This window comes from Panthera pardus, unplaced genomic scaffold (assembly GCF_024362965.1).
Source record: "Panthera pardus isolate Hobbes unplaced genomic scaffold, ASM2436296v1 HiC_scaffold_27, whole genome shotgun sequence".
Classification (NCBI taxonomy): domain Eukaryota; kingdom Metazoa; phylum Chordata; class Mammalia; order Carnivora; family Felidae; genus Panthera; species Panthera pardus.
Genome location: NW_026526843.1, coordinates 6,270,308 through 6,297,362, shown reverse-complemented (window position 1 = coordinate 6,297,362; position 27,055 = coordinate 6,270,308). Strand labels below are relative to the sequence as shown.

Genomic DNA, 27,055 nt, shown 5'->3' with positions numbered 1-27,055 from the left:
AAAAAAAAAAGATATAAATACATATATGTATATCCTTTTGCGTACACACACACACATTTCAAATTATCAAATGGGACCTAGAAGATTTAAGAAGTTAGCTATCTAATGTCATAGCATTATGATATTCTAAATGATACAAATTATTAAGAATTATGTTTCAAGAAATGAACAAGGTAACTCTCAGCTAGACATTAGTAAGAATTTTAAAGTTCTAATTGGCCATTACTGATTTGATGCTTTTAAGAGTCCTAAAAAATAGGAGACACACATTGTCAAGTGGGCAGTATTATAGCAGCCACCCATATCCAGTCACAGTAATTTCTGAACCATGAAGGAAGTTATTAGCATGACGGATGTCTGGTTCTGGCCCTGGACCATTCCCATGAGTCAAGCAAGCTCTAGATTCTGGTCTAGATCACACTCAACCCCCAAAATACTGCCTTCAACAATCTAGGCAAGATCCAGGTCATCTTCAACACAGTCTGGAGAAACAGGTCTGATTAGTAGTCCTTTAAGGCATACTTCTTACGCTCCCAGTTTTCTTCTGTCACAGAATCCAGCAGAGACCCTTACAGGAGTTCAAAGGGAAATCCTCCTTATCCACTGTAGTTAGTGGTGATAATCATAATTTGGCTGTGCTAGAGCCAACGAGCAGGTGAACGAAAGAGCTGAGCTACCCTACCAGAGAACAGACCATACCAAACCTACAGCAATTAAAACAACGCTGTACCAGCACAGTTACGAAGAGCCCACGGAACAGAATAGAGCCCAGAAACACACCCAGAAATATATGAGGATTTAGTATATGATAAAGACAGTATTTTAAGTCAGTAAGGAAAAGATGAATTATTCAATGAAGTAGTTATCCATTTGGGGGGGGAATAAAGTATGATCCCTACCTCACAGCATACCCAAAAATAAATTCCAGCTGAATTAAAATCTAAATGTAAAAAATAAAACTATAAGCAGACCGGAAGAAAACGGAGAAGAAATATTTCTACATTCTTAGGGTAAAAACCCAGGCATAACATGAACCCAAACTGAAAGAAAAGATCTGTAACAAATATTCCCATTATATGCTGGATTCCAAGAACAAGAATCCAATAGAAAATGAAGAACAAACACAAATAGGCAATTCACAAAAGAGAAGGCCATAACATATAAAATGATATTGAGCTGAGAGACAAACACTAAAACAATGTGATTCTCCATTCATCCATTCACACTGGCAAAATTTAAGCCTGATGATATATGTTGACAAAAGTGAGGGGGAACAAGCACTCCCAGTGAGAGTATAAACTGGTACAAGCCTTTTTCAAAATGACATAGCAATACCTATTAAATTGTAAGCATGTGGGGCACCTGGGTGGCTCAGTTAGTTAAGCGTCTGACTTCGGCTCAGATCATGATCCCACAGTTTGTGTGTTCAAGCCCCAGTCGGGTTCTGTGCTGACAGTACAGAGCCTGCTTGGGATTCTCTCTCTCCCCCTCTCTCTCTGCCCCTCCCCTGCTTGCTCGCTTTCTCTCTCTCTCTCTCTCTCTCTCTCTCTCTCTCTCTCTCAATAAATAAAACTTAAAAATAAATAAAAAATAAAATAAAATGAAATCGTAAGCATGTGTGCCATTTGCCCCAGCAATCCTACTGATGCTATAAAAACACAACTATGCAAAGATACATATAAAGGAGGTTCACTGTATCAACTATTTATAAAAAAGAAAAACTGGAGACAACCAACATGTCTATTAACAGGGACCTATTTAAATTAATTTCATCTGCAAAAGGTAATACTGTGCCACTATTAAAAAGAATCTGAAAATCTATACATGCTGACATGAACAATGGGAATTAAAAACACCAAGTAGTAGAGCAATGTGTTGCCTATGAAACCACTTTTGTTCAGCATTTTAAACAAGTTTATAACATCAGTTACGTCTCAGTAGTGAGAAAGGGGATAACAAGGCTTTTTACCTTTATATACTTCCATTTTCGTCATATGCTTCTTTACACATGTCCATTTTATATGGAGCATCATTTTAAAAAAAACACAACTGGGCCAAAACTATTCAGTGTTGCAAACTAAAAAGATCTAAGTATGACTTCTGATATGAAAAAATTCAAGCATATTACTTTTCAAGGAAATTAATAGACACCTTTTATTCAACTAACTTAAAACCTAGAATTTCAAACAGAGAGAAATGATTAATAGCAAAAAAAAGAAAGAAAAAAAAGAAAGACTGTACAAAACCTGAAGCTTTCTATGAATGAATCATATTAAATGATTTACATGGTACAGCAAAGCAGACAGTGACATCTTCTGTACAAGTTTGGTATTACAGTCCAATTCCAAATGCCATCCCCGCCCCCCCCCCCCCCCCCCCCGCCTTTTTTTTTTTTTTTTTTTTTTTAAACAGAGAAAGGAGAACTGAAAAGTATGGAGCCAAGGGGAAAAAAACCCATGATTCAAAGACTATGGTGACGCGCTAAGAGAAAAGAGAACTCTAAGCATGTAAGACACTTGCTCCACTAGCATCCAAACAAACCTCCATATTCCTGTTTGCCTCAAGAGACTTTTTTTTTTTAACGTTTATTCATTTTTTGAGAGACAGAGAGAGACAGAGCTTAAGTGGGGGAGGGGCAGAGAGAGAGGGAGACACAGAATCCAATGCAGGCTCCAGGCTCTGAACTGACAGCACAGAGCCCGACGTGGGGCTCGGACTCATGACCTGAGCCGAAGTCAGACACTTAACCGACTGAGCCACCCAGGCACCCCTCAAGAGGGTGAATTTAGTTTAAATCTCCTTTTCACGTGAAAAGCCACCTTGCCAATGGAGGCTACTAAAGAAGATGCGTTTAAGAAAAATATTCCAGCCCAGTGTGCTAGGATACAGGCGTTAAATGCCCCAATCGCACAGAAATGGCATCCATGGATCAAGTGTCCTGCCAGAGGAACCTGCCTCCCCCCCTCTCCCGGTGCCACAAGTTTCCCCCTGGATCCCTGCTTTGTTACATTACTGAGTTGACTCTCGCATGCCTCATCTTTAACGAGATGATGGGGCTGGCGTGGGGGAGGGGAGAGTCCCCCTCACGAGTTGCTCTTCCCTCTTCTCAATCACCCCATCCCCTCATTCGTCCCAGCCAGACAGCCCAATCTGTCCTCAACTGAGAGTGTCATCGTCGACTACATATCATTCCCAAAGAAACTCTCTGGGTCTACAAATACCTACCCTTAGCAACTGTGTCTACCTTTTTTTTTTAAGTGTTAAGACTGGCAGTTATGATTTTTGCTTTTTTTTATTCAGGTATAATTAACAGTGTTATAGCAATTTCACATGTACAATTACCTTTCATGAGTCTAGGTGAGAAAAATGAGAAAGGAATTAGGAAGGAACTTTGTTTATTCTTAGTTGTACATGGCTAGGGATTTTGCAGCCTCCAGGCGGCAACAAGAACCGCAGCCTGGTACAGGAAAGCAGGAGAGAAGGCTGTGCGAGAACACACAACGAACGGGCTGCAAAAGAACGGCTTGGAACAAACAGGAGACCATAAGAAGAGGATGCAGAGAGGCCAACCCCCAAAGCTGAGCTCCCAAGAGGGCAAGACTAGGAGTCGTACTGAGGTAGGACGTCTGGGCTTAGCACCACGGGGATTGCTCGTTGCAGCGAACTCCAGACAGTTCTTTCAGAGCCCTAGAATGGAGTTGCCGGGAAAGTCACTCCCTCTACGTCCAGCTCGGCCCCGGTCCACCACACTCAGGCAGGCGCTCCGCACATCCTAATCACAAGCATCCTCTGTCTTTCCCCGCTTTCCTGTACCGTGATCAAATATCAACAGCAGTGACAGTATTAGAATCATATACCTTTAGAAGTAGACCACACCTCAGACGAAAAACGGCAGATACCCAATTTTTGGAAAATATATACAGAAAAAGTAGGTCTGGAAGGATATACACCCAGGGAGTAATTGATTTACCTGTGTTTTATGAGTTTTTTGAAAAAATACGTTCCTTTTAAAAAAAGTTATTATTATCAATTTAAAAAATGATGCTAATAGTGAACGACGCCTGGCTGAATCAGTCGGTGGAGCTTGGGACTCTTGATTTTGGGGTCGTGAGTTCAAGCCCCATGTTGGGCCCAGAACTTACTTAAAAGGTAAAAGAAAATAGGGGCACCTTGGTGGCTCAGTTAAGCGTCTGACTCTTAATCTCAGCTCCTGGTTCATGAGATTGAGCCCCTCATTGGGCTCAGCACTGACAGTGGAGAGCCTGCTTGGGATTCTCTCTGCCCCTCCCCTACTCATGCTCTCACTCTCTCTCAAAATAAATAAATGTTTAAAAATAAAAAATAGTAAAACAAATGTTTTTAATGATGCTAATGAAGCAGGGCTCCTGGAGCATCTACTCCTGCACCATCCGAGACAGTAGCCGCTGAGCACATGTGGCAATTACAGGTGACCCTGGAACAACACAGGTTTGAACTGTGCAGGCCCATTTATACATGCATATTTTTGATCAGTACAGTGCAGAACTAGAAGTGTATTTTCTCTCCTTTGTGGTTTCCTTAGTAACATTTTCTTTTCTCAAGTTTACTGTGAGAATACAGAATATAATACAAAAAACATACAAAATATGTGTTAATCAGCTGTTTATGTTAGCAGTGAGGCTTCTGGGCAATAGCAGGCTGTTAGTAGTTAAGTTTTGGGGGAGTCAAAAGTGATACAAGAATTTTCGACTGTGCAGGGGGTTAGCACCCTAACCCCTGTATTGTTCAAGGGTCAACTGTTCTTAAAATTACATAAAATTAAAAATTCAGTTCTTCTGTTGCAGAAGACCTAATTCAAGTGCTCAACAGAGTGACTCTGTATTTGACAGCACAGATACAGAACACTTCCATCATCACAGAAAGTTCTATTGCTCAGCACTGCTCTAATCAAACCAAAGATACCATTTGCACAACGTAATACTGAAAAAATTGAAGAGTTAGTGCTGACATTTAATATCTAGTGTTTTCGGGGCACCTGGGTGGCTCAGTTGGTTTAGTCTACGTCTTCAGCTCAGGTCATGATCTCACGGTTTGTGGGTTCGAGCCCCGCTTCGGGCTCTGTGCTGACAGCTCAGAGCCTGGAGCCTGTTTCAGATTCTGTCTGTCTGTGTCTCTCTCTCTCTCTCTCTCTCTCTGCCCCTCCCCCACTCATGCTTTGTCTCTCTCAAGTAAATAAACATTTAAATTTTAAAAATCTAGCGTTTTCAAATACAGTTTCTACAACCTTGAGTAGTTATTGCACCCAATCTTCATGCTTTTCATTCCAGGTCTGGTTTGGAGCAAGGATCTGAATCAATAAACAGGTTCAACAGAACCACTTTGCATGGCCTTGTATACAACAGATGGGCAATATGTTTGCTGAGTGAATTATTTTCCTTCATTTTTTGAATATAAAATTTGTGGGTTAGCAGGGCCAAACTTGAACACTACCTTTATGTTCTAAGAAACAAGGTGTTTATATAATACCTCAGCCTACATCCAAGTGAAAACCCACAGGAAATGGCTAGAGTATACTTTTGATACAGTTCTGGTAGTTGCTTATACCACAGATAGTACACATCCCCTTTCCTGCCAATTTATACTGAACAAATTCTTTCCCCCATACATGTCTATGGTCTTAAATGAATAAGCAGGAAATAGAAATCGCTCCACTTGCTTTATAGACAGATAGATAGATATTAGATTTATAGAAGATTTTTTAAAAAGCCAAAAGATTAAAAAAAGAAAAAAAAAAGCAGACCTGAAAGCAATCGACTAAATAAAGGAAAAGGTCAGACTGAAAGCTACTGACCTCTTCCCATAAGAGGCACTTTAAGAAACTACTCCAATATTTTCCACATTTTTCGTTAACAAGTTCAAATAGCCACCCTCTTACAAATTACAAGGTAATTTGCATCTTTGATACATTAAACAGCTTAATCAAGCTACTAACCAAGCGACTTCCAAGATCAAGACTGAAAGTTATAGCTTTACACACCTTGACTGCAACTGACGAAAAGAAATCTCACAACTGGCGAGATAACTTGTTTGCATACAAAACTTCTGACTGGTAGAAAATGAAGAAATAAAAGGAAGCCATATCAGAGGATTCAAGTCAGTTACACGTTTTCCCAAACGAGACTCAGTTCTGCACAATTAAAGGTGTGGGTTCAATTCAAAAAACCTGTATGATCTTGGGCAAGTCATTTCATCCCCCTGCACCTCCCTGTTCTCAAGTGTACATGGAGATAATAATTCAGAACTCAAAAAATTTTCTCCAAGATTTCAAATCGTAAGAACAATTTCATTTTAACGTAAGCCACTTTGTCCGGACACGATAAATCAGGTTAATTTTCCCTTTGTTTAAGACCCATACAAAATATTACCACAAAAAATTTACCTGACAATTTTTCCCCCTGAGGCTTCATCTTTTTTTTTTAATTTTTTTTTAACGTTTGTTTATTTTTGAGACAGAGAGAAACAGAGCATGAATGGGGGGAGGGTCAGAGAGAGAGGGAGACACAGAATCGGAAGCAGGCTCCAGGCTGCGAGCTGTCAGCACAGAGCCCGATGCGGGGCTCTAACTCGTGAACCACGAGATCATGACCTGAGCCGAAGTCGGACACTTAACTGACTGAGCCACCCAGAGGCTTCATATTTTTATGATGAAAAAAATTATTTAAAAAATTACTATGAAATTAAACTTATAAGAAAGAAAACACATTTGCATACTTATCAATTATTCCATTCTTCTGAATTATCACAGAGGCTTAAGGATAGAAAAGGTCTTTGAATATACAGTACTACATTTCATTGTTCTAAGCTGCACACTCGCATTTTAATACCCTTGAAATTGATGTATTACAACTGATGGCAACTTACAATATAACTGACAGTGTCTTCTTTTGTAGTGGTACAAAAAACAGGGGTACGTGAACATCAGTGACACCTTACATTTAATGAAATATGGTATTTGGAATCCCCAGGCAATTTCCCATCGAGGCACTAAGCAAATAAAATCCTACCTAGCTACTCTAAGAGTATGTAAACTACGCCCTTTTGGCTCCCTGAGCAGTGCCATGGCGGCTGGCAAGAAAAGTGCCTTACAAAAGTCGGCAAAAAGGGAGCCAAGAAGAAAGTTGTTGATCCATTTTCTAGGAAAGACTGGTATGATATGAAAGCACCAGCTATGTTCAATATAACAAATATTGGAAAAACACTAGTCACAAGAACTCAAGGAACCAAAATCGCATATGATGGCCTCAAGGGTTGTATTTTTGAAGTGACCCTTGCTTATCTGCAGAATGATGAAGTTGCATTTAGAAAATGCAAGCTAATTACTGAAGATTTCCAGGGCAAAAATTGCCTAATTTCCACGGCACAGATCTTACCCATGACAAAATGTGCTCCATGGTCAAAAAATGGCAGACCAGGACTGAATCTCATGTTGACGCCAAGACTAGCAATGGTTACTGGCTTCAACTATTTTGTGTTGGTTTTACTAACAAATGCAACAATCAGATTCAGAAGACCTCTCACGCTCAGCACCAACAGGTCCACCCAATTCAGAAAAAGATGATGGAGATCATGACCCGAGAGGTGCAGACAAGTGACTTGAAAGAAGTCGTCAACAAATTGATTCCAGACAGCACTGGAAAACACACAGAAAAGGCCTGTCGGTCTATTTATCCATTCCAGGATGTCTTCGTTAGAAAAGTGAAAATGCTGAAGAAGCCTAAGTTTGAATCGGGAAAGCTCATGGAGCTTCACGGTTAAGCTTCAGGAAAAGCTACTGGGGGTGAGGCTGGCGCTAAAGTTGAACGAGCTGATGGATACGAGTCGCCAATCCAAGAATTTTTAAAATTAAGACATCTGATGGTGACAAAAGATCTTATTGTTTGTGATGTTTAAAAAAAAAAGACTACGTGTAAACTCGGATATGTATGCACGTATAGTCAGAGAGAAAATTCTTTTAAATGTGAGAAATAGGGGCACCTGGGTAGCTCAGTCAGTTAAGCATCCGACTCTTGATTTCGGCTCAGGTCATGACCTCACAGTTCGCGGGTTCAAGCCCCGCATCGGGCTCTGTGCTGTCAGTGGGGAGCCTGCTTGGGATTCTCTGTCTCCCTCTCTCTCTGCCCCCTCCCCGCTTGCATGCACTCTCTCGCTCTCTCAAAATAAATGAACATTTTAAAAAAATTTTAAATAAAAAATAACGTATTAGAAATAAAAGTGGTAGAGTGGAAGTCAGGGTAACTTCATTTCTTCATTTCTTTACTTCCTGTAATTGTATGCTTTTTCGTAATAAACACGTATTCTTTAATCAAAAAAAGGCAATTTTTATTTTGGAGGAAAACTAGATGCAGTGTGCTGTTACTGTTACTGCTCTTTACATATTCCAGAAACATTTAACAGTTCATGGAGCATTACTTTAGGATTAGTACAGATCAGTTAAGGTTTAATTCACTGTTTCAAATTGGTCAAGATCAGCATGTAAAACTACACTAACATCAATGTTACTGACACTGCAACAATTCTAAATTTCCATCTCAGGATTTTATCAAGTTAAGCTGCATGATTTTTAATATGTACGTGTGAAGATCTTCCATGACAAGCTGATGAATTATTAAATAGGGCAGAAATGTTACTTCAAATCAACAGTAAGTATATGGGTTTAATTTTTTGTTGTTTAGTAGTAAATTTACACAGAATTTCACATAGAACAGATATGATTTTTCTCTATGTAAAAACTAACCTAAAAACTTGCTTTGCTTATGCTTAAGACTTCATTCTTTTTTTTAATATGTGATTTTTTAAATGTTTATTTATTTTGAGAGCGAGAGAGTGTGCATGTAAGCAGGGGAGGGGCAGAGAGAGAAAGAGAGAGGCAGAGAGAGAGAGAGAGAGGCAGAGAGAGAGAGAGAGAGAGAACGAACCCCAGTCAGGCTCTGCACTTCAGCCCAGAGCTCAATGAGGGGCTGCATGTCCCATGAACCATGTGGTCATGACCTGAGCCCAAATAATAGTTGGCCGCTTAACCGACTGAGCCACCCAGGTGCCCCTAAGATCTCATTCTTTTTATCAGCTCAGGGCTTAAGCTTAATAATCCTCTAAGATTTAAAACTAATAGGAAAAAAAAACCTGAAAGGAGAAAATGGAATTAAACTGTCAAAGTATTTCCATGGCTTTATACTGTTCTTATAACTATAAAATACTTTAAAGAAGAAAATATTAAGTTCCCCTCATTTTTTTCACAAGTTTTCAAAGAAAAAGCATTCTATGCAAATCCTGAAAGAAATTAAATTTAAGGCATAAAGAAATAAGACTGATTTTTATGTATATGTGTGTGGAGCGGGGGCAGGGGGACTCCAGAAGATCAAAAGCGAAATCATACCATGGACCAGAAGTACCTGTTTTGACTCTAAGCCAACAATCAATTAAAGGCTGGGTAGCTACTGCCAGCAATTACACTGACTAGATTCCAATCTTAGTGTAAACCAGCTAACTAACTGTAACTAACTTCTGTTAGAGTGAAATCCAAACTCTTCATTTAAGCAATTCTTTAATTCATGCAAGACTTTGACAAATTAAAAGGAGCTTGTAGTTATGAAGGAATGTCATGGTGTATGAGCACAAAGGGTTTTCGGGGGATAGGGAAAATGTCTTAAATCGTTCTCCAATCACCCACAGGACTGATGAAAATGTGGAAAAGGTCAAAAAACTTGGGTCAAATAGATGATTAACTGGGAGAATGAAGGTTGAAAGTTAAATGTAAGTAGCTTTATTCTCAATGAAAATATAAACATAAGGCTAGTTTCTACAAAGATGCACAATACAGATTCATGAAACAACAAAGACCAGACATTTATTCTAATCTTTGAAGAAGCTAGGAGAAACCCCACTTGTAAGGAAAATAGTAAACCCGCAGGAACTACAGCGCCCACAGGCAACCAGACACAAACAACACTATGAACTAATAAAAATCACACATTCACATGCTCAAAGAAATTATGGAGGATGAAATTCACATGTAAAGATCACACGGACTCTGGCTCATCTGACAGTGTCAATAATGGTTATTGTGTCAATATTCTCAGACATTTGAGATCCCGTGACACCGGCAGAGTAACTGAATCCAAAGGTTTCTTCAGTGGGCCGGTGCTTTCACTCCACATGTGCTTTCTAGGAAACAACTGTTGGCCCACCTTATTTATCAGCTGCAAACTGACTTTCAACTCCCCGGAAAACCAATCTAGCTCCAGAGAAGAGAAGAGATCTGCCAACACTAAGTATAGTCAAAAATGTAACTCCAGGTCCCAACAGCAACTCCCAAAAGTGGTCTTTAAAAAACCAGAAAAACAAAACCAGATCAAAAATCCTTTAAAAAGAGTGACTAGTCTAAGGTGATTAGTTTGAAAAAGACAATATTCACTTGTATACAAAGTAGTAGTGAATAGATTAGAAAATGTCACTGTAACCAAGTGCAATGAACATGTAAGTATGGTTTGTAGACTTTCAAACACACACAGAAAAACGTACAGTTACCAAGGTTTTTATAAGCATATATTAAGTATACTTACACAGTAGCTCTTCAGTCTGATGAAATCTACAGTCATAGGAATGGATCCATCACTATTTCTGTTCAGTGCTTTGATATAATCCAGCAGGTCAGCAAAGAATTTATAGCCCCCCTTGAGCACACAGAGGGCTACGATGTGATGGCCACCCATCTCCTTCAACACGTCTCGGGCAAGACGCTCGGTCCTAGAGAAGTATCAGGAATTTAATAGAAATTAATTTACAATATAATAGAAATATATTTAGCTTTATACCAAACATCCCCTTTAGGCATTAAACTTCCACCAAACACATCCTTTGCCCCCCCATCAAGTATACCCTTGCTTCATAAAGTAAAGATAAACTTCAAAATACAGGTATACTGTAACATCTATCATAAATATTTAAGGGGCGCCTGCGTGGCTCAGCCGATTAAGAGTCTGACTCTTGGTCTCAGCTCAGGTCACGATCTCACGGTTCATGGGTTCGACCCCCGCATCAGGCTCTGAGCTGACATCGCAGAGCCTGCTTGGGATTCTCTCTCCCTCTCTCTCTGCTTCTCCCCCACTTGCTCTCTCTCTCAAAATAAATAAATAAACATTAAAAAAATAAATATTTAAAATGCAAATTAAAATACCATTGTCACCTATCAGAATGGCAAATTCTGATTAAATGAGATTTCCCTGATAATAGGCAATATTGTAAGAGACTGCGAAAAAGAGCACTGTCGTATACCACTGTGAGTATAAATTAAAACAACGTTTTGGAGCATAATCTGGCGGTATCAGAAGCATTCAATAAATACCTTCCCCTTGACCCAGATCTTCCCCATGGATAAAGCTGAAGCAAGTGACCAAATGTGTATAAGAGGATGTTCCCTTCTAGTATGGTCTGTAAAATAATGGTGATATCTTGCATGTCCGTCAATAAAGGACTGCTTAGATCAGTTATGGTACAATCAGAAAATGGAATGTTATGCAACCTTCAAAATATAGGATAGCTCTAACCATACTAGTATGAAACAGTGCCCGATAAATTTCAGACCTGTATGACAGTACCACCTTCAAAATATAGGAGAAAGCTCTAAATATACTAATATGAAAACATCTCCAATACACTTCAGACCTGTATGATAGTACATGCCTATGTGTTAAAATATACGCAGTTGACTCTTGGACAACACAGGTTTGAACTGCACACACAAGTCCACTTATACATGGATTTTGTTATAAATATCACACTATAAATATATTTTCTCTTCCTTATGATTTTATTAATGACATATTTCTCCAGCTTACTTTATTGTAAGAATACAGTATATAACACATATACAAAATATGTGTTCATCAACTATATGTTATCAGTGAGACTTCTGGTCAACAGTAGGCTATTAATAGTTAAGTTTTAAGCGGAGTCAGAAGTGATACACAGATTTTGACTGCGCAGATGGTGGCATCCCTAACCCCCACATTGTTCAAGAGTTACTGTACATATATTTGCATACAGCATATGTGCATAGCCAGTGTGTACGAAGGACTATGCAGGAGGCTGAGAGGAAGAACTCTACTCATTTAAAGCCTCAATCCTTAGAATATTTTACAACAGCTATATATTGATACTATAACCTTAAAGTCAAAAACAAAATAGCCACACAAGGCAAGCATTTAAATACCAAGTAAGGTCTCTCACTGCAATTCATTTAAGGGGAACTCTTCAAGCTAGACATGCATAATAGTCAAAACATTACCTTCCCCTCCTGTGATTTAGCCCCAGCCCATTATCCTGTTCAAGGCTGAGCAATCAAAGACTGTTACTAGAGTTCATTCCTCCAATGTCCCTTCAATGTTTACTTTATTCTACTCCCTACAGATTCCTAGTATACCATGACTTACACTGGGTAATTAGCTCTCCCCCCAACTTTTTTGTAAAGAGGGCCCTAAAACAGAAAACCTCTATTATTCGACAAGCTGGCCTAGTTTATGTTCAAACATCAATGCCTTAAAACAGTTGCTGACACTTGAAATTAATAGAAAATTAAGAAAAAACAGAAATAGAAATTAAGAAAAAAACCAAAAACTTCAATTTAAGATCTTACTAACCTGTCCATAATTAGTCCATGAGGAATAAACACCTTTTCCAAATCCTCAGCGTAATGATGAGGTATACAGAATAAATCTAGGTCATAACCTGGTTCATCATCACTAATCTGAAAAAGAAATATGACTGTTTCAGTGACAGCATTACACGACTGAATTTAGATGTTAAAAAACCTTAGCCTATGAGAGAAATTTAGGGGCGCCTGGGTGGCTCAGTCGGTTGGGTGTCTGACTTCGGCTCAGGTCATGATCTCACAGTTCGTGGGTTCAAGCCATGCATCAGGCTCTGTGCTGACAGCATGCTCAGAGGCTGGAGCCGGCTTCGGATTCTGTGTCTCCTTCTCTCTGCCCCTCCCCCGCTCATGCTTTGTCTCACTCTGTTTCTCAAAAATAAATAAATGTAAAAAAAAAATTTTTTTTAATAAAAATAAAAACAAAAAACAAGAGAAATTTAGGTATGAGACATCAAGAATTTTCTGTAACTTTGTAGGTATGACAATGAATTATAGTTATATAAGAAATGAACTGTATGCTTTAGAGATGAATAGTTAAGATTGTATCAGTAAAATGACATGTATGAAATTTCCTTTAGCTCCGCAAAGAGCTAACGAAACGAAAAACTTTAAAGAGTTAAGACAAATGTAGCAAAATCTTGCTAACATTTTAAACACGGCTGATGAGCATATGGGGATTCAGTATACTATTCTCTCCACTTTTGAGTATGTTTGAAATTTTAGTAAAAACGATTTTAGTAACACTGTAGAAAAAAATTTTCATACACTGTAGTCTAACAAGTTAAAAAATCACACAGAACAAAAGCTGTTGTTTCCTACCCCAAATACAAACAGCCTCTCTCACCTCAGAGTAGGGGGGAAAAAAAATCACCAAGAAAGCTAAGTGATTTCTTAAAAACCCAAACTCTTAGAAGTCTGAGATTGTTATAATCAATCCATGAGGTGCCTTCCTAGCAGATACTCCACGATTGCTTGAGTAGAACCATATTTGGCTGTCTTCGTATGCCCAATAGCTGGCATACAAACTATTGAATAAAACCGATGATGTGGTACCTGTGGTGGTAAAATGTACTATGATTATAGTTTTATAAATATTATACATGTACCTATACATACAGAAAAAATATAATAAAATCATAACAGCTATTATCTCGGGGAAGAGAGTTATAGTGATTTTACTTAGTTCTTTATACTATATATTGCAAATTTCCTTCATTGAGTATATACTGCTTTTTAAAAAAATTCAGTAGTCTTTCTTTTAAATTATTTGTGGCATTATGTGTTTTTTTACACACATATAAAAAGTACAGGAATTCTGAAAGATGTATGAAAGTAAAATCTACAAACAAAAATTGTAATCCCAAAAAATAAAAAAGAAGTGAGGAGGGGAAGGGAGAGGGAACAAAGGAGGAAAGGAAGGAGTGGAAGAAGGAAGAAAGGGTGGGCATGAAGGAATATACCAAACAGTGGTCAACTACAAGAAGGGGGAACTCGCTGAGTTGCACACTTTAATATTGACCTGGCCTTTTTTTTCATTGTCAATTTCACTTTTTTTTTTAATCATAGGTGATTTATAATTTCTACTCACCATTATATTTAAAATTCAAAGAAATAAACCAGTTATAATACTCTACTTCACATGATATTCAAGACTAAATATCTTCCAAATCACATTCAAGAAGATGATGATAAGAGCTTTGGCAGTTTTCAAGAAATACTGGTCAAACCATAATTAAATCTCAAAGTATCAGCCAACATCTATTGAACACCTTTCCGTCAGCACTATGTTAGATGCTTAAGGACAGGTAGCTAGGCTTTCAATAAATTTTAAAAATACATACTTAAGATTTATAATATTATTCACAGAATTCATAATTATATTCTGAAAAATCTGAGGTTCGTGTTACTTTTTCTGTCCCAAAAGGTCAGTTTTGAGTTCTCCTGACTTGGGTGGAATTTTAGGTATTGTTTTATCCAGCTGGTGTTACCTTCACACCATTTGCACCTATGCACACGGCCAGGAAGCTGGCAGTGATTCAGGTAGGTAGACCAGGACACGAACACGGGCACGGCCCTGTGGCATGGAGTGCCCAGGCACTCGCTCGGCAGCCAGTTTGAGGGTGGTAGGAAGTCAGTACTGACTTGTTTTTAAACCAACACATATTACTTTCATACACAGCAAGAAAAATTATATTCTTGGGGAAAAAAGATGATGCCAGATCTTAAGATCTGGCATAAAGTACTAATGTGCCTGCTAAACATTCACATCATGTGTATTTCAGAACACTTTCACTACAAAAAGAATGGAAATGGGACATTTGTGTCCCCTATAGGAATATTTCTAAAAGACTTTCTAACAAGCAAATATTACTTTTCTAAATTTTATAAACTGAAACTCAGTTCAAGTTTTGGGAAAAGACAGACCTTGCTAGATCCTACAAGATGAGAGGATAAACATTCAAGTCTGGCTCAGAATATATCTGCTATTACCTGACAAGAATGAAAATGTACCACTTCATACTGCTTTAACACTAAGAAGATCCAGAAAACCAAACTGGCTTCCCTGAAGGTTACTCACCACTTCTACCAACTTACTCACTGCTCCACACAAGCATAAACCAGGACCCACCCGGACTCTTTGAAACATGCAACATTTATAAAGCCTATCTATGGCTTCTGTGAAAATGGCTCAGTGCCTGGCTATAGGTTTTGCAGGCAGCCTAAGAACTTCATGAGTCTGATTTGTTTCAATCAAAGCCAATGTGAACTCTGCCCAGAGTTCATCCTAGACATGCAGTCTAATATAGACAGAACAGCTGGGATGCACACCAAAATAGGAATTCTACCTCTGTCAAAATACCAAATTAATTTCTAATTCAAAAGTTTCTATTTTCAATCAATACTATTAGATTTATAAATCACATTTAATGTCAAAAGGTTGATTTGTGATTATATGAGAATATTACAAAAAATTACATGCCAACAAACTGGACATCCTAGAAGAAATGGATAAATTTCTAGCAACATATAACCTCCTAAAACTGAATCAGGAAATAGAAAATTTGAAGAGACCAATTACCAGCAATGAAATTGAATCACTAATCAAAAAACTCCCAACAAACAGAAGTTCAGGACCAGACGCCTTCACAGGTAAATTCTATCAAACACGTAAAGAAGAATTAATACCCATTTTTCTCAAACTATTCCAAAAAACAGAAGAGGAAAGAAGAAAACCCAAATTGCTTCCATGAGGTCTGCATTACCCTGATACCAAAACCAGATAAAGACACTACAAAAAAAGAGAACTACAGGCCAATATCTCTGATGAACACAGATGGAAAAATCCTCAACAAAATATTAGCAAACCAAATCCAACAATACATTAAAAAAATCATTCACCACGATCAAGTGGGACTGATTTCTGGGATGCAAGCGTGGTTCAATATTTGCAAATCAATGTAATACATCACATTAGTAAGAAAAAGGATAAAAACCATATGATCATTTCAATAGATGCAGAAAAAGCATATGACAAAGTACAACATCCATTCTTGATAAAACTGTCAACAAAGTAGTTTTAGAGGGAACATACATCAACATAATAAATGCCATATATGAAAAACCCACAGCTGGGATGCCTTGGTGGCCCAGTTGGTTAAGCATCTGACTTCAGCTCAGGTCATGATCTCACCGTTTCTGAGTTCGAGTCCCGTGTCGGACTCTGTGCTGACAGCTCAGAGCCTGGAGCCTGATTCAGATTCTGTGTCTCCCTCTCTCTCTGCCCCTCCCCTGCTCACGCTCGTGCGCGCTCGCTCTCTTTCTCAAAAATAAATAAACATTAAAAAAAAACCCACAGCTAAAATCATACTCATAGTGAAAAACTGAGAGCCTTTCCCCTAAGTTCAGGAAAAAGACAAGGATGTCCACTCTCACCACTTTTATTCAACATAGTACTGGAAGTCCTAGCCACAGCAATCAGACAATAAAAACGGAATAAAAGGATTCAAATTGGTAAGGAAGAAGTAAAACTTACACTATTTGGAGATGACATGATACTATATATAGAAAACCCTAAAGACTCTACTGGAAAAACAACTAGAACTTCAGTAAGGTCGCAGGATACAAAATCAATGTAGAGAAATCCATTGCATTTTTATACACTAATGATGAAGTAACAGAAAGAGACACTAAGAAAGCAATCCCATTTACAACTGCACCAAAAATAATAAAACACTCAGGAGTAAATTTAACCAAGGAGGTGAAAAGATCTGTACTCTGAAAACCATAAAACACTGATGAAAGAAATTGAAGACAACATGAACAAATGGAAAGATATTCCATGCTCATGGATTGGAAGAACAGATATTGTTAAAATGTCCATACTACCCAAAGCAACCTACATGTTTAATGCAATCTCTATCAAAATACCAACAGCATTTTTCACAGAACTAGAGCAAATAATCCTAAAATTCATATGGAACCACAAAAGACCCTGAATAGCCAAAAAAAATCTTGAAAAAGAAAAGCAAAGTTTGGAAGTATTATAATTCCAGATTTCAAGTTACACTACAAAGTTGTAGTAATCAAAATAGTATGATACTGGCACAAAAATAGACACATAGATCAATAGAACAGGATCGAAAGCCCAGAAACAAACCCACGACTGTATGGTCAATTAATCTTCAACAAAGCAGGAAAGAATATGCAATGGGAAAAAGTCTCTTCAAAAAATGGTGTTAGGAAAACTGGACAGCCACATGCAAAAGAAGGAAACTGGACTACTTTCCTACACCATACACAAAAATAAACTCAAATTGGATTAAAGACCTAAATGTGGGACCTGAAACCATAAAAATCCTAGAAGAGAGCACAGGCAGTAATTTTTCTGACATCAGCGGTAGCAACTTCTTTCTAGATAGGTCTCCTTGAGGCAAGGGAAATAAAGATAAACTATTCAAGTTTATCAAAATAAAAAGCTTCTGTTCAGCAAAGGAGACAATCAATAAAACTAGAAGACAGTCTACTGAATGGGAGAAGATATTTGCAAATGACATATCCAAAAAAGGGTCACTATCCAAAATATATAAAGAACTGACATAACACCCAAAAGACAAATAATCCAATTAAAAAATGAGCAGAAGGGGCCCCTGGGTGGCTCAGTTGGTTAAGTATCCAACTCAGGTCATGATCTCACAGTTTGTGAGTTCGAGTCTTGCATCAGGCTCTGCACTGACAGTGCAGAGCCTGCTTGGGATTCTCTCTCTGCCCCTCCCCTACTTGTGCTCTCTCTCAAAATAAAGAAACTTCTAAAAAATGAGAAGACATGAACAGACATTTCTCCAAAGAAGACATACAGATGGCCAACAGACACATTTGAAAGATGCTCAACATTACTCATCATCAGGGAAATGCAAATCAAAATTACAGTAAGCTATCACCTCACACCTGTCAGAATGGCTAAAATCAACAACACAAGAAACAACAGGTGATGGCTAGGATATGGAGGAAGGGGAACCCTCTTGTACTGTTGGTGGGAATGCAAACTCATGCAGCCACTGTAGAAAACAGTATGCAGATACCTCAGAAAGTTAAAAATAGAACTACCCTATGATCTAGGAATCACACTACTGGGTATTTACCAAACAACAAAACAAAACACTAATTCAAAGGGATACATGCACCCCTATGTTTACTACAGTATTATTTACAATAGCCAAATGATGGAAGCAGCCCAAGTGCCCATCGATTGATGAATGCATAAAGTATATATATATATATATATATATATATGCATATATATGCATATATATATGCACACACACAGATGTGTAAAGATGCTGTATACGTATATATATATATGTATATATATACGTACATATATATATATACACATATATATATACATATGTATGTATATATATACATATATATATATATATATATATACACACGTATATATATATACATACAACGGACTATTATTCAGCCATAAAAAAAAGAATGAAATCTTGCCATTTGCAACAACACAGATGGAGCTAGAGAGTATAATGCTAAGTAAAATAAGTCAGTCAGAGAAAGACAAATATCATATGATTTCACTCATATGTGGAATTTAAGAAAAACAACGAATAAAGGAGAAAAAAAGACAAACCAAGAAAGGGACTCTTAACTATAGAGAACAAGCAGATGGTTACCAGAGGGGAGGCGGGTAGGAGGGAGATGGGTTAAACAGGTGATGGGGATTAAGAGTACACTTACTGTGATGAGTACTGAGTAATGTACAGAACTGTTGAGTGACTATATTATACACCTGAAACTAATATCACACTACACTAATTATACTGGAATTAAAATTTAAAAAAAAACAGTACCATTTTTAAAAAGGGTTGATTTGTGCTTTCAAGCATAAAAAACATGTTAAAATATAACCCTTTCCAAAAGGCAGAAACAAAAAAAAATCTTAAAACTTGTATCACTTGAGGTACTTTAGGCATGAATTCACAACTCTATTAAAATTAACTATAAATAAAAGGGGTATATTGATGGAGGTCCTAATTTAAGAAATATATGATTGGCCATAGGTAGATAGTTTGTTGTCAGAACTGGGCAATGGGTATATGATGGTCTGTTATACTATTATGTCTACTTGTAGATATTTCAAATATAAAGTTAAATACGGAGCAATTTATTTAAATGATGACAAGGCACCAACATCAACTTTTCCCAATTTTTACATGTAATGAAAAGTCCAAGTCTTTCAAATCCATATATAATGACCAAATATTAGAATACTAATTTTAAAATGGTGAGGACCTTATCCAGAACCTGTATTATTACTAATACTCAAATATTTATTGAGAATCTACTGTGTTGTACATACTAGACGGGATTAGATAAATTTGACATACCTACCCTCAAAGAGCTTACAGTATAGAAGACATGACATGCATATGAATAACCATAAGGCAGTGTTAAACCGCTATGAAAAAGATATAGGTGAAGCATGCTGGGAATTTAGAGAGTACTCAAACTCTCAGAAGCCTCACGTGCACCTGGACCAATGATAAGAAATAAGATATAATTCAATGAACACGAATGTGGTCTTTTTTTTTTTCATTTTACTTATTTTAGAGGGAAGGAAAGGGGCAAAGGGAAAGAGAGAGAGAAAGAAAGAGAGAGACAGAGAGAGAGACAGAGAGAGAGACAGAGAGAGACAGAGAGAGAATGAATCTGAAGCAGGCTCCACACTCAGTGTGGAGCTTGATGGGGGGCTCAATCCCATGACCCTGAGATCACGACTTGAGCCAAAATCAAGTCAGACAGACACTCAACTGACTAAGCCATCCAGGTGCCCCCAGGAACTTGTTCTTAATCATCCAAAACACCAAAACTTCATATTAAATGGGTCCAATAACTCCAATCTCCACAAGAGCTAGATAGAAATATACTCGGTGGCCTTTAATCTTATTAGCCCTTATTTGTCTGATTTGATATTAATATCTGATATTAACCTCATCTGATTTGGATTAGTTAACAATCCAGTGGCTGCTTTGACAGGAAGGGATTGCAATATATTAAATTACATAAAAATGCATTTAGCATTCACTTTGGTAAGGCACTGTGCAGTTAATTTTGTAGGGAGCATACAAAGATGATTTTAAACTGAGAGCCCTCACAGAGCTTATACATAATCTAGTAGAAAAGACATACATACAACTATACAGCACAATAAAGCTTGTCATTTGTACTTGAATCTAATTTGACCAGCCCACAAATTTGTGATTATCAACAGCAGTTATACATGCACTAAAGATAAACCTGGAACCCATCACCAATGACTCCCCCTACAGCCTACCGAGCTTCAAGTAGTCTGTTGCCTGGTTGTAAACAGAGTCAAGTACACTGGCATGTCTCTAATACTGAATTAGCACAGTTTTCTAAATCAACCAGGCAATAGTTGATTATGAATGTAAGTCGCACCTCGAAATGAATGTAAACCACATCTGTTTTATTGGTGACTTGGTGTGGCATGTCTAAGCATGTGGTGATTACCGACATCTTCTAAAACAACTGTATCAGTCTGCTGGAGCTGCCCTAGCAAAATCCCACCAGCTGGGTGGCTTAAACAACAATAATTTATCTCTTGCAGTTCTGGAAGCTGGGAAGTCCAAGATCAAGATGCCAGCAAAATAGGTTTCATCCCGAGGCCTCCTCTCTAGGTTTGTAGGCAGCTGCTTTCTCTTAACTATGTGCACAGTGGAGGGTGGGGAAGGGAGCTCTTTGGTGTCTTTTCTTAAAAGACCAGGACCCCAATCTCATGACCTTATTAGTAATCGTAATTACTCCACAAAGGGCCCCATCTCCAAATACCACACAGTGGGCAGTTGGGGCTTCAACATATGTATCTGTTGGCTATTACTGGAGATACAAACGTTCAGTCCATAACAAGAACCGGACATAAAATGGCTAAAGAAGATCACAAAGAAGGTTCTGGATGGCTCTGGGAAAAGCCCAACCCGAAAACATTTGGGGAAATGGGACACGTGAGTGGCTCACTTGGTTGAGTGTCCAACTTTGGCTCAGGTCATGATCTTATGGTTCGTGGGATGGAGCCCCGTGTCGGGCTCGCTGCTATCAGTGCAGAGCCTGCTTTCGATCCTCTTTCTCCCTCTTTCTCTGCTCCTCCCCCACTCACGCTCTCAAAAATAAAAAAAAAATCTTAAAATATTTGGGGGCACCTGCGTGGCCCAGTCGGTTAAGCATCTGATTCTTGGTTTTGGCTTGGGTTATGATCTCATGGTTGGTGAGTTTGAGCCCCGTACTGGGCTCGGTGCTGTCAGTGTGGAACCTGCTGGGGATCCTCTCTCCCTCTCTCTCTGCCCCTCTCCCCGCTCTCTCTCAAAAATAAATAATAAAATATTTTTCTAAAATGGAGATGTTAAAAAGGACCTGGGTGGCTCAGTCAGTTGAGCGTCTGGCTTTGGCTCAGGTCATGATCTGACGGTTCCTGGGTTTGAGCCCCATGTCGGGCTTTGCACAGACAGCGCGAAGCCTGCTTCGGATTCTGTCTCCCCCCTCTCTGCCCCTCCCCTGCTCTCTCAAAAATAAACATTAAAAAATGGAGGTTAAGAGCAGACTCTGGGTCCAGATAAGTCAGATTCAAATCCTAGCATTGCTGGGTGATCTAGGATAAGTTACTTAACCTCTCTGAGCCACATAAATTTATTTTTAAATTTAAAAATATCAAATCAGTTAATATATGTAAAGAGTTTAGAACAGAAACCAGAACATACTAAACACTATACGAGTGCCTGTTATTACTAACGTGCAATTTTTGGCAAGGAAATAAAAAAAGAACAGTACTTTGCAAACCAAAAACACAAGGAAGATCTTAACGTTCAAATGAAACTAACAATAGCTAGTTCTAGCAATAATAACTCACTGTATGCTGGGGCAGGCATCACACCCCAAAGCTAAAAACATCTAACTTCCTCAGCAACTGAGTAAACACAAAAGCCCCCACCATTTTTTGAGTACCTACTATTAGCATACCACTTAAGGGCATGGACTCTTGAGAGAGACCTAGGCTTGAGTCGGAGTTTCTCTTTGCAACTATGTGACGTGGGTATGGCAAGAAGTAAAATTACTTAACTTCTCTGAGGCTCCAAAGGTTCCTCCTCTGTAAAATGGTAATAATCATGCTATTGTTACAGAGTTGTTTCGAGGAGTAAGTAGGACTATGTAGGTAAACACGATGATAGCTATTATTACTATTCCCAGTCAAGGACCACGGAAAGGTTGTTTAAGCAGACAGTCTTACAATATTTCAGTAACACCCAGGGGTAGCTAGTACCTCAGTTATACATTAGGGACACTTAAGCCCAGAAAAGGGAAGTTACCCAAGGCCACACAGCTAGTAAACAGCCCAAGCAAGCAGGATTCCAGGCCAGACTCCACGAAGAACTCTGCCCTTTACCTTAAGCCATCATTCCCAATATCAATAGAATCCTTCCTTTCGGGGGGCTCAAGTGGTTAATTATTTATTCACTCAACAAACCATTATTGAGAATTTCTTACATGCCAGGCACTGTCCTATATGCTGTGGTTATGGTGGCGATTCCTGACCTTATAAAGCTTCTGTTTTAGTGGGAGAGACAATCAACAGGTAATCAGGTAACTGCTAAAATATAATGATGACGATGATGCAGAGTGAGGCATGTAACTATTGGGAAGGGTGTTGGCCGTTTTAGCAAGCATGATCGGAAAGGCGGGGGGGGGGGGGGGGGGGTGCAGCTTGGCTTGTTCCAGAAACAAAAAGAACCAATGAGGTTGGAGACAGGATACAGAGGCTGGTGATGGTACGAATGTCCTTGAAGGTAAGGACCAGATTCGCACTTTTTGTCCCCGCAGCATCAAAGAACGTAGGATCCGGATCGAGGCACACCTGAATTCGAGGCCTAGCTCCCTCTGGGCCGAGAGAAAATTACCTAATACCGTGTCACTATTTTCCTCGTGTGTCAAAACGCGGGCATGGTTACCGCTACCAAGGCTGCTGTGAGGGTTCAAGCAGGCAATGCGCATTCGCACGGTCATTATGGCATTTGCGGAACTAGGTGCAAGTACCAGTCCCCGCATGCCCTCCCACGTGGCCGCTCCCGTGCCTGCGCCCTCTATTACAGGGGCCCCGAGGACCTCAGCGGCATACCCCCGGTTTAGAGAAGGGCCTCTCCGGACAAAGCCCCCACCCGCGGCGCGCCGGGTCATTCCCGAACTGGCCCGCGGGCCCTCCCCGGCCGCACGAGTCCGCCAAAGCGCCATCCCCACCCTCCCCTGCCACACGCAGCCCCCCTCCCCCGGGCTGTCCGGAGGCACCCACCCCGCACCTCGCCACGCATCCCCCACGCCACCCCGTGTGACGTAAAGCCCGAGCCGGGACGCGGCGGTCGCCCCCCCCCCCCCCGCCCCTCCGGGCTTCCCCGGGCCACACCGGCCGGCGCCCGCACTGCGGGCCGCGAGCCTCAGGTGCCGCGGGCCGAGCCGCTCACCACGACGCTGGGGCTGCGGGTCGCCATAACGGAGCCGATGGGCGCGCGCGCTGAGGGCAGCCGGAGGAGGAGGAAGCCGGAGGCGCCACAGAGGAGGAGGCGGAGGCTCCGAGAAGGCGGCGACGCGCGGGAGAGCGGAAAGAGCCGCTCGCTCGGGCACTCTAGGCCGCCGCCGCCGCCGCCGCCGGAGCGAAGGCAAAACCGGCCCCGCCCGCCCCCGAGGCTCCGCCCACAGACCGCCCGGGCGCCTCTGCCGGCGCCTGCGGGTTTCCACGCGCCGGAGGTGGGAATTTTCCTCCGGAAGGAGCGGAGACTCCTGGTGCGCAGCCTCCGTCCAGCTTTCCCTGGGTCTCCCAGCCTGAGGGCTCCTGGCTCCCCACACCTGCCTCCGCCCGGTTTCTTCCTAGTGCCCCTAAACTGGGCGCCGGCTTTTCGGCTTGCCGTCACCACGTGCTTCTGTCGCCCGGCGCCCCCTTCCCAAGACTCTGGACTGCATTGCGGATTCCGTTTTACTAATTCTACCAAACATCTTTAACTGGGTGTGAGAGTTGAGACCAAGAGCCCTAGAGTCAGCAGGTCAGGGTGCAAATCGGACGGGAGACACCTAGCTGCTCTGTGACCTTGTGCAAATCAGACTCACTGAGCCTCTCTTTTCGTCTCAGTAAAATGAGGGTATTAACAGGATCGTTGTGAGAATTAGACATGGTATCCCTGTGTGTGTGTGTGTGTGTGTGTGTGTGGTACAGTACCTAGGACGTTGCATAATCAGTAAATGGGAACTGTCACTATTACTGATCTTTATTTTTGTCTCCACAAGTCCCTGTATGGAACTGGGGACAGGAATCTTACCCTACTCTCAAATAGGTCAGGTAAGCAAACAACAGTTGTTCGTTCCTAGCGTTCGTAGGACTCCAGAACCCACCATAGTGCCTGGCACACAGTTGGTGGCCCCTGTTAAGGCTGCCAAGAGATAGGTGATGGTAAGAGATTTGTGAAACTGGTCAAATCATTGAATTTCTCTGAGCCTCAGTCTCTTCATCTAAAAACTGAGAATAATAATTCTTGCTATGAAGGGTTATGAGAATTGTAAAAATAATTTATGTAAAGTACCAAGCATGGTACTTGCCTCATAGTAGGTGCTCAAGAAATAGTAGCAGTTATAATTTTAGAATGTATGAGTGTGTGAACACCATACTGTCCAAGTTTCTCTGCCTCCCCTATCTATCATGGAAAGAAAACAGACTATAATGGAAAGGGTACATATGACCTTTGGATTGAGAAAGATCTGAGTTTAAATCCCAAGTTTATACCTTGGGCAGAATCCTTGACCTCAGTGTGCCTCAGTTTCCTTATATGTCAAATGAGGCTAATATCTCCATCACAGGGCATGGCGAGGATTAAACAAAATAACGCAAGAGTGCATAGCATAGCCCTTGCTCCAAAAAAAGTTCAGGGGCACCTGGGTAGCTCAGTCCATTAACCATCGGACTTTCGCTCAGGTCACGGCTCAGGTCATGATCTCATGGTTTGTGAGTTCGAGCCCAGTGTCAGGCTCTGTGCGGACAGCCTGGAGCCTGCTTCCGATTCGGTGTCTCCCTCTCTCTCTCTGCCCCCCACTCCCCCCCCCCTTTCCACAACAAGTGCCTTAAACTTGCCTTAAACAAGTCTTCACTCTATTTATCCTTCTAGTCTCTAAGACATCCATTCTCCTGTTGATGGGCATGTGGGCAGTTTCCAGGTTTGGTTTGTTACAAATAGTGCTGCTATGAACATTTTGTATGTATCTTTACATATCTTTTGGTAAACATACGAATGCACTTCTTTGGACATAGACTTTGAAGTTCATATCAGCACATGTTTATTACTTATCCTTTTACCAAACACTGCGTTCCACAGAGAGTCAATTCAGAGCACTTCTAGTTATACATTTGGCCCCTGACATGTGGACTCGACTACCCACATTTGTGTCTAAATTAGGTGTCCCAACACTTCAGAGCCCTTCCAGTTTGTTTGTGGCTTGCAGTTTCTTTCTGCAACACCCGTGGTAGCACATACCCCCGTATTGTCACAGAGGTTTGAACTAAACAGTGATAGCCTGGTGATTCTAAAGACAAAGAAACAGTACTATCATTTCATTCCTGTCATTCTAGGACGACTTGGAGCTTTTATTTGTGTTTAAAATTTTAAACAGCGGGGACAGCTGGGCGGCTCACTTGGTCAAGCACATCTGACTTCATCTCAGGTCACGATCTCACGGTTTGTGGGTTCACGCCCCACATCGGGCCCTGTGCTGTCAGTGCAGAGCCCGCTTCAGATCCTGTCTCCCTCTCTCTGTCCCTCCCCTGCCCGTGCTCTCTCTCTCTATCCTTCTCTCAAAATGAATTAAAAAAACTTAAGAAAAATTTAAAACAGCAAACAGTGCCATTTGTAAGATGTGATACTTTTATTTGGTAAGTGAAAATCTGGTTCACATGTGAAATATTTTGCTGAATTTGGACAATATATTTAAAATCAAAATGTGTTATTTTAAAATTATAATTGTCTTCAAAAATAAAAAATAAAATAAAATTATAATAGTCTTGAAAGCAAAAAAGAAGTCAAGAAAATAATAATTGTTACTCATTATTACAGAAAATAAAACTTTCATAGAGACAAAATAATTTTGTCTTTTTTTCTCCACCAAATTTGTATTTCTATGAAAAAAATAATCACCACCAAAATACTCACCCTAAATGTTGAATTTTTTTTTATTTTTTTTATGTTTATTTTATTTATTTATTTATTTATTTTTGAGAGAGAGACACACACACAGAGTGTGAGCGGGAAAGGGTCAGAGAGAGAGAGGGAGACACAGAATCTAAAGTGGGCTCCAGGCTCTGAGCTATCAGCACAGAGCCCGACGCAGGGCTTGAACCCATGAACCGTGAGATCATGACCTGAGCCGAAATCTGATGCTTAACCAACTGAGCCACCCAGGTGCCCCATAAATGTTGAATGTTTAAACTGAATTTACAGTAGCTTTCTCAATAATCTTGTATATTTCCCCCTCATCAGAATAAATTTCTGTAAGCTTTGCTTTGATTCCATGAGCTGGATGCAACAGTGAAGAAGTATTGGAATTTATTAACGTGACGGTTAATTTTCTGTGTCAACTTGGCTGGGCCACGGTGCCCAGATAGCTGGACAAACATTATTCTGGAAGTTTCGGGGAAGGTGGTTTTTGGAGAAGATTAACATTTAAATCATTTTAAATGAGTAGAGCAGATTACCTTCCACGATGTGGGTGGGCCTCATGCAATCATTTGAAGGCCTGAACAGAGCAAAT

General features: G+C 40.1%; 1 protein-coding gene and 1 pseudogene across 1 annotated transcript in view; one reads left to right on the top strand and one right to left on the bottom strand.

The window, feature by feature from the left end:
* Positions 1-23,879, bottom strand: part of HPRT1 (hypoxanthine phosphoribosyltransferase 1) — a 35,033-nt gene extending 11,154 nt beyond the window's left edge. Inside the window, exons 1-3 of the mRNA XM_019426948.2 lie at positions 23,731-23,879; positions 12,675-12,781; positions 10,599-10,782 (exon numbers count right to left, since the gene is read on the bottom strand). Coding sequence (XP_019282493.1) covers positions 10,599-10,782; positions 12,675-12,781; positions 23,731-23,757 — 318 coding nt within the window. The 5' untranslated portion in view covers positions 23,758-23,879. The remainder of the gene's footprint in view (positions 1-10,598; positions 10,783-12,674; positions 12,782-23,730) is intronic.
* Positions 3,555-7,929, top strand: LOC109253696 (40S ribosomal protein S3a-like; annotated as a pseudogene).
* Positions 23,880-27,055: the final 3,176 nt, after the last annotated feature.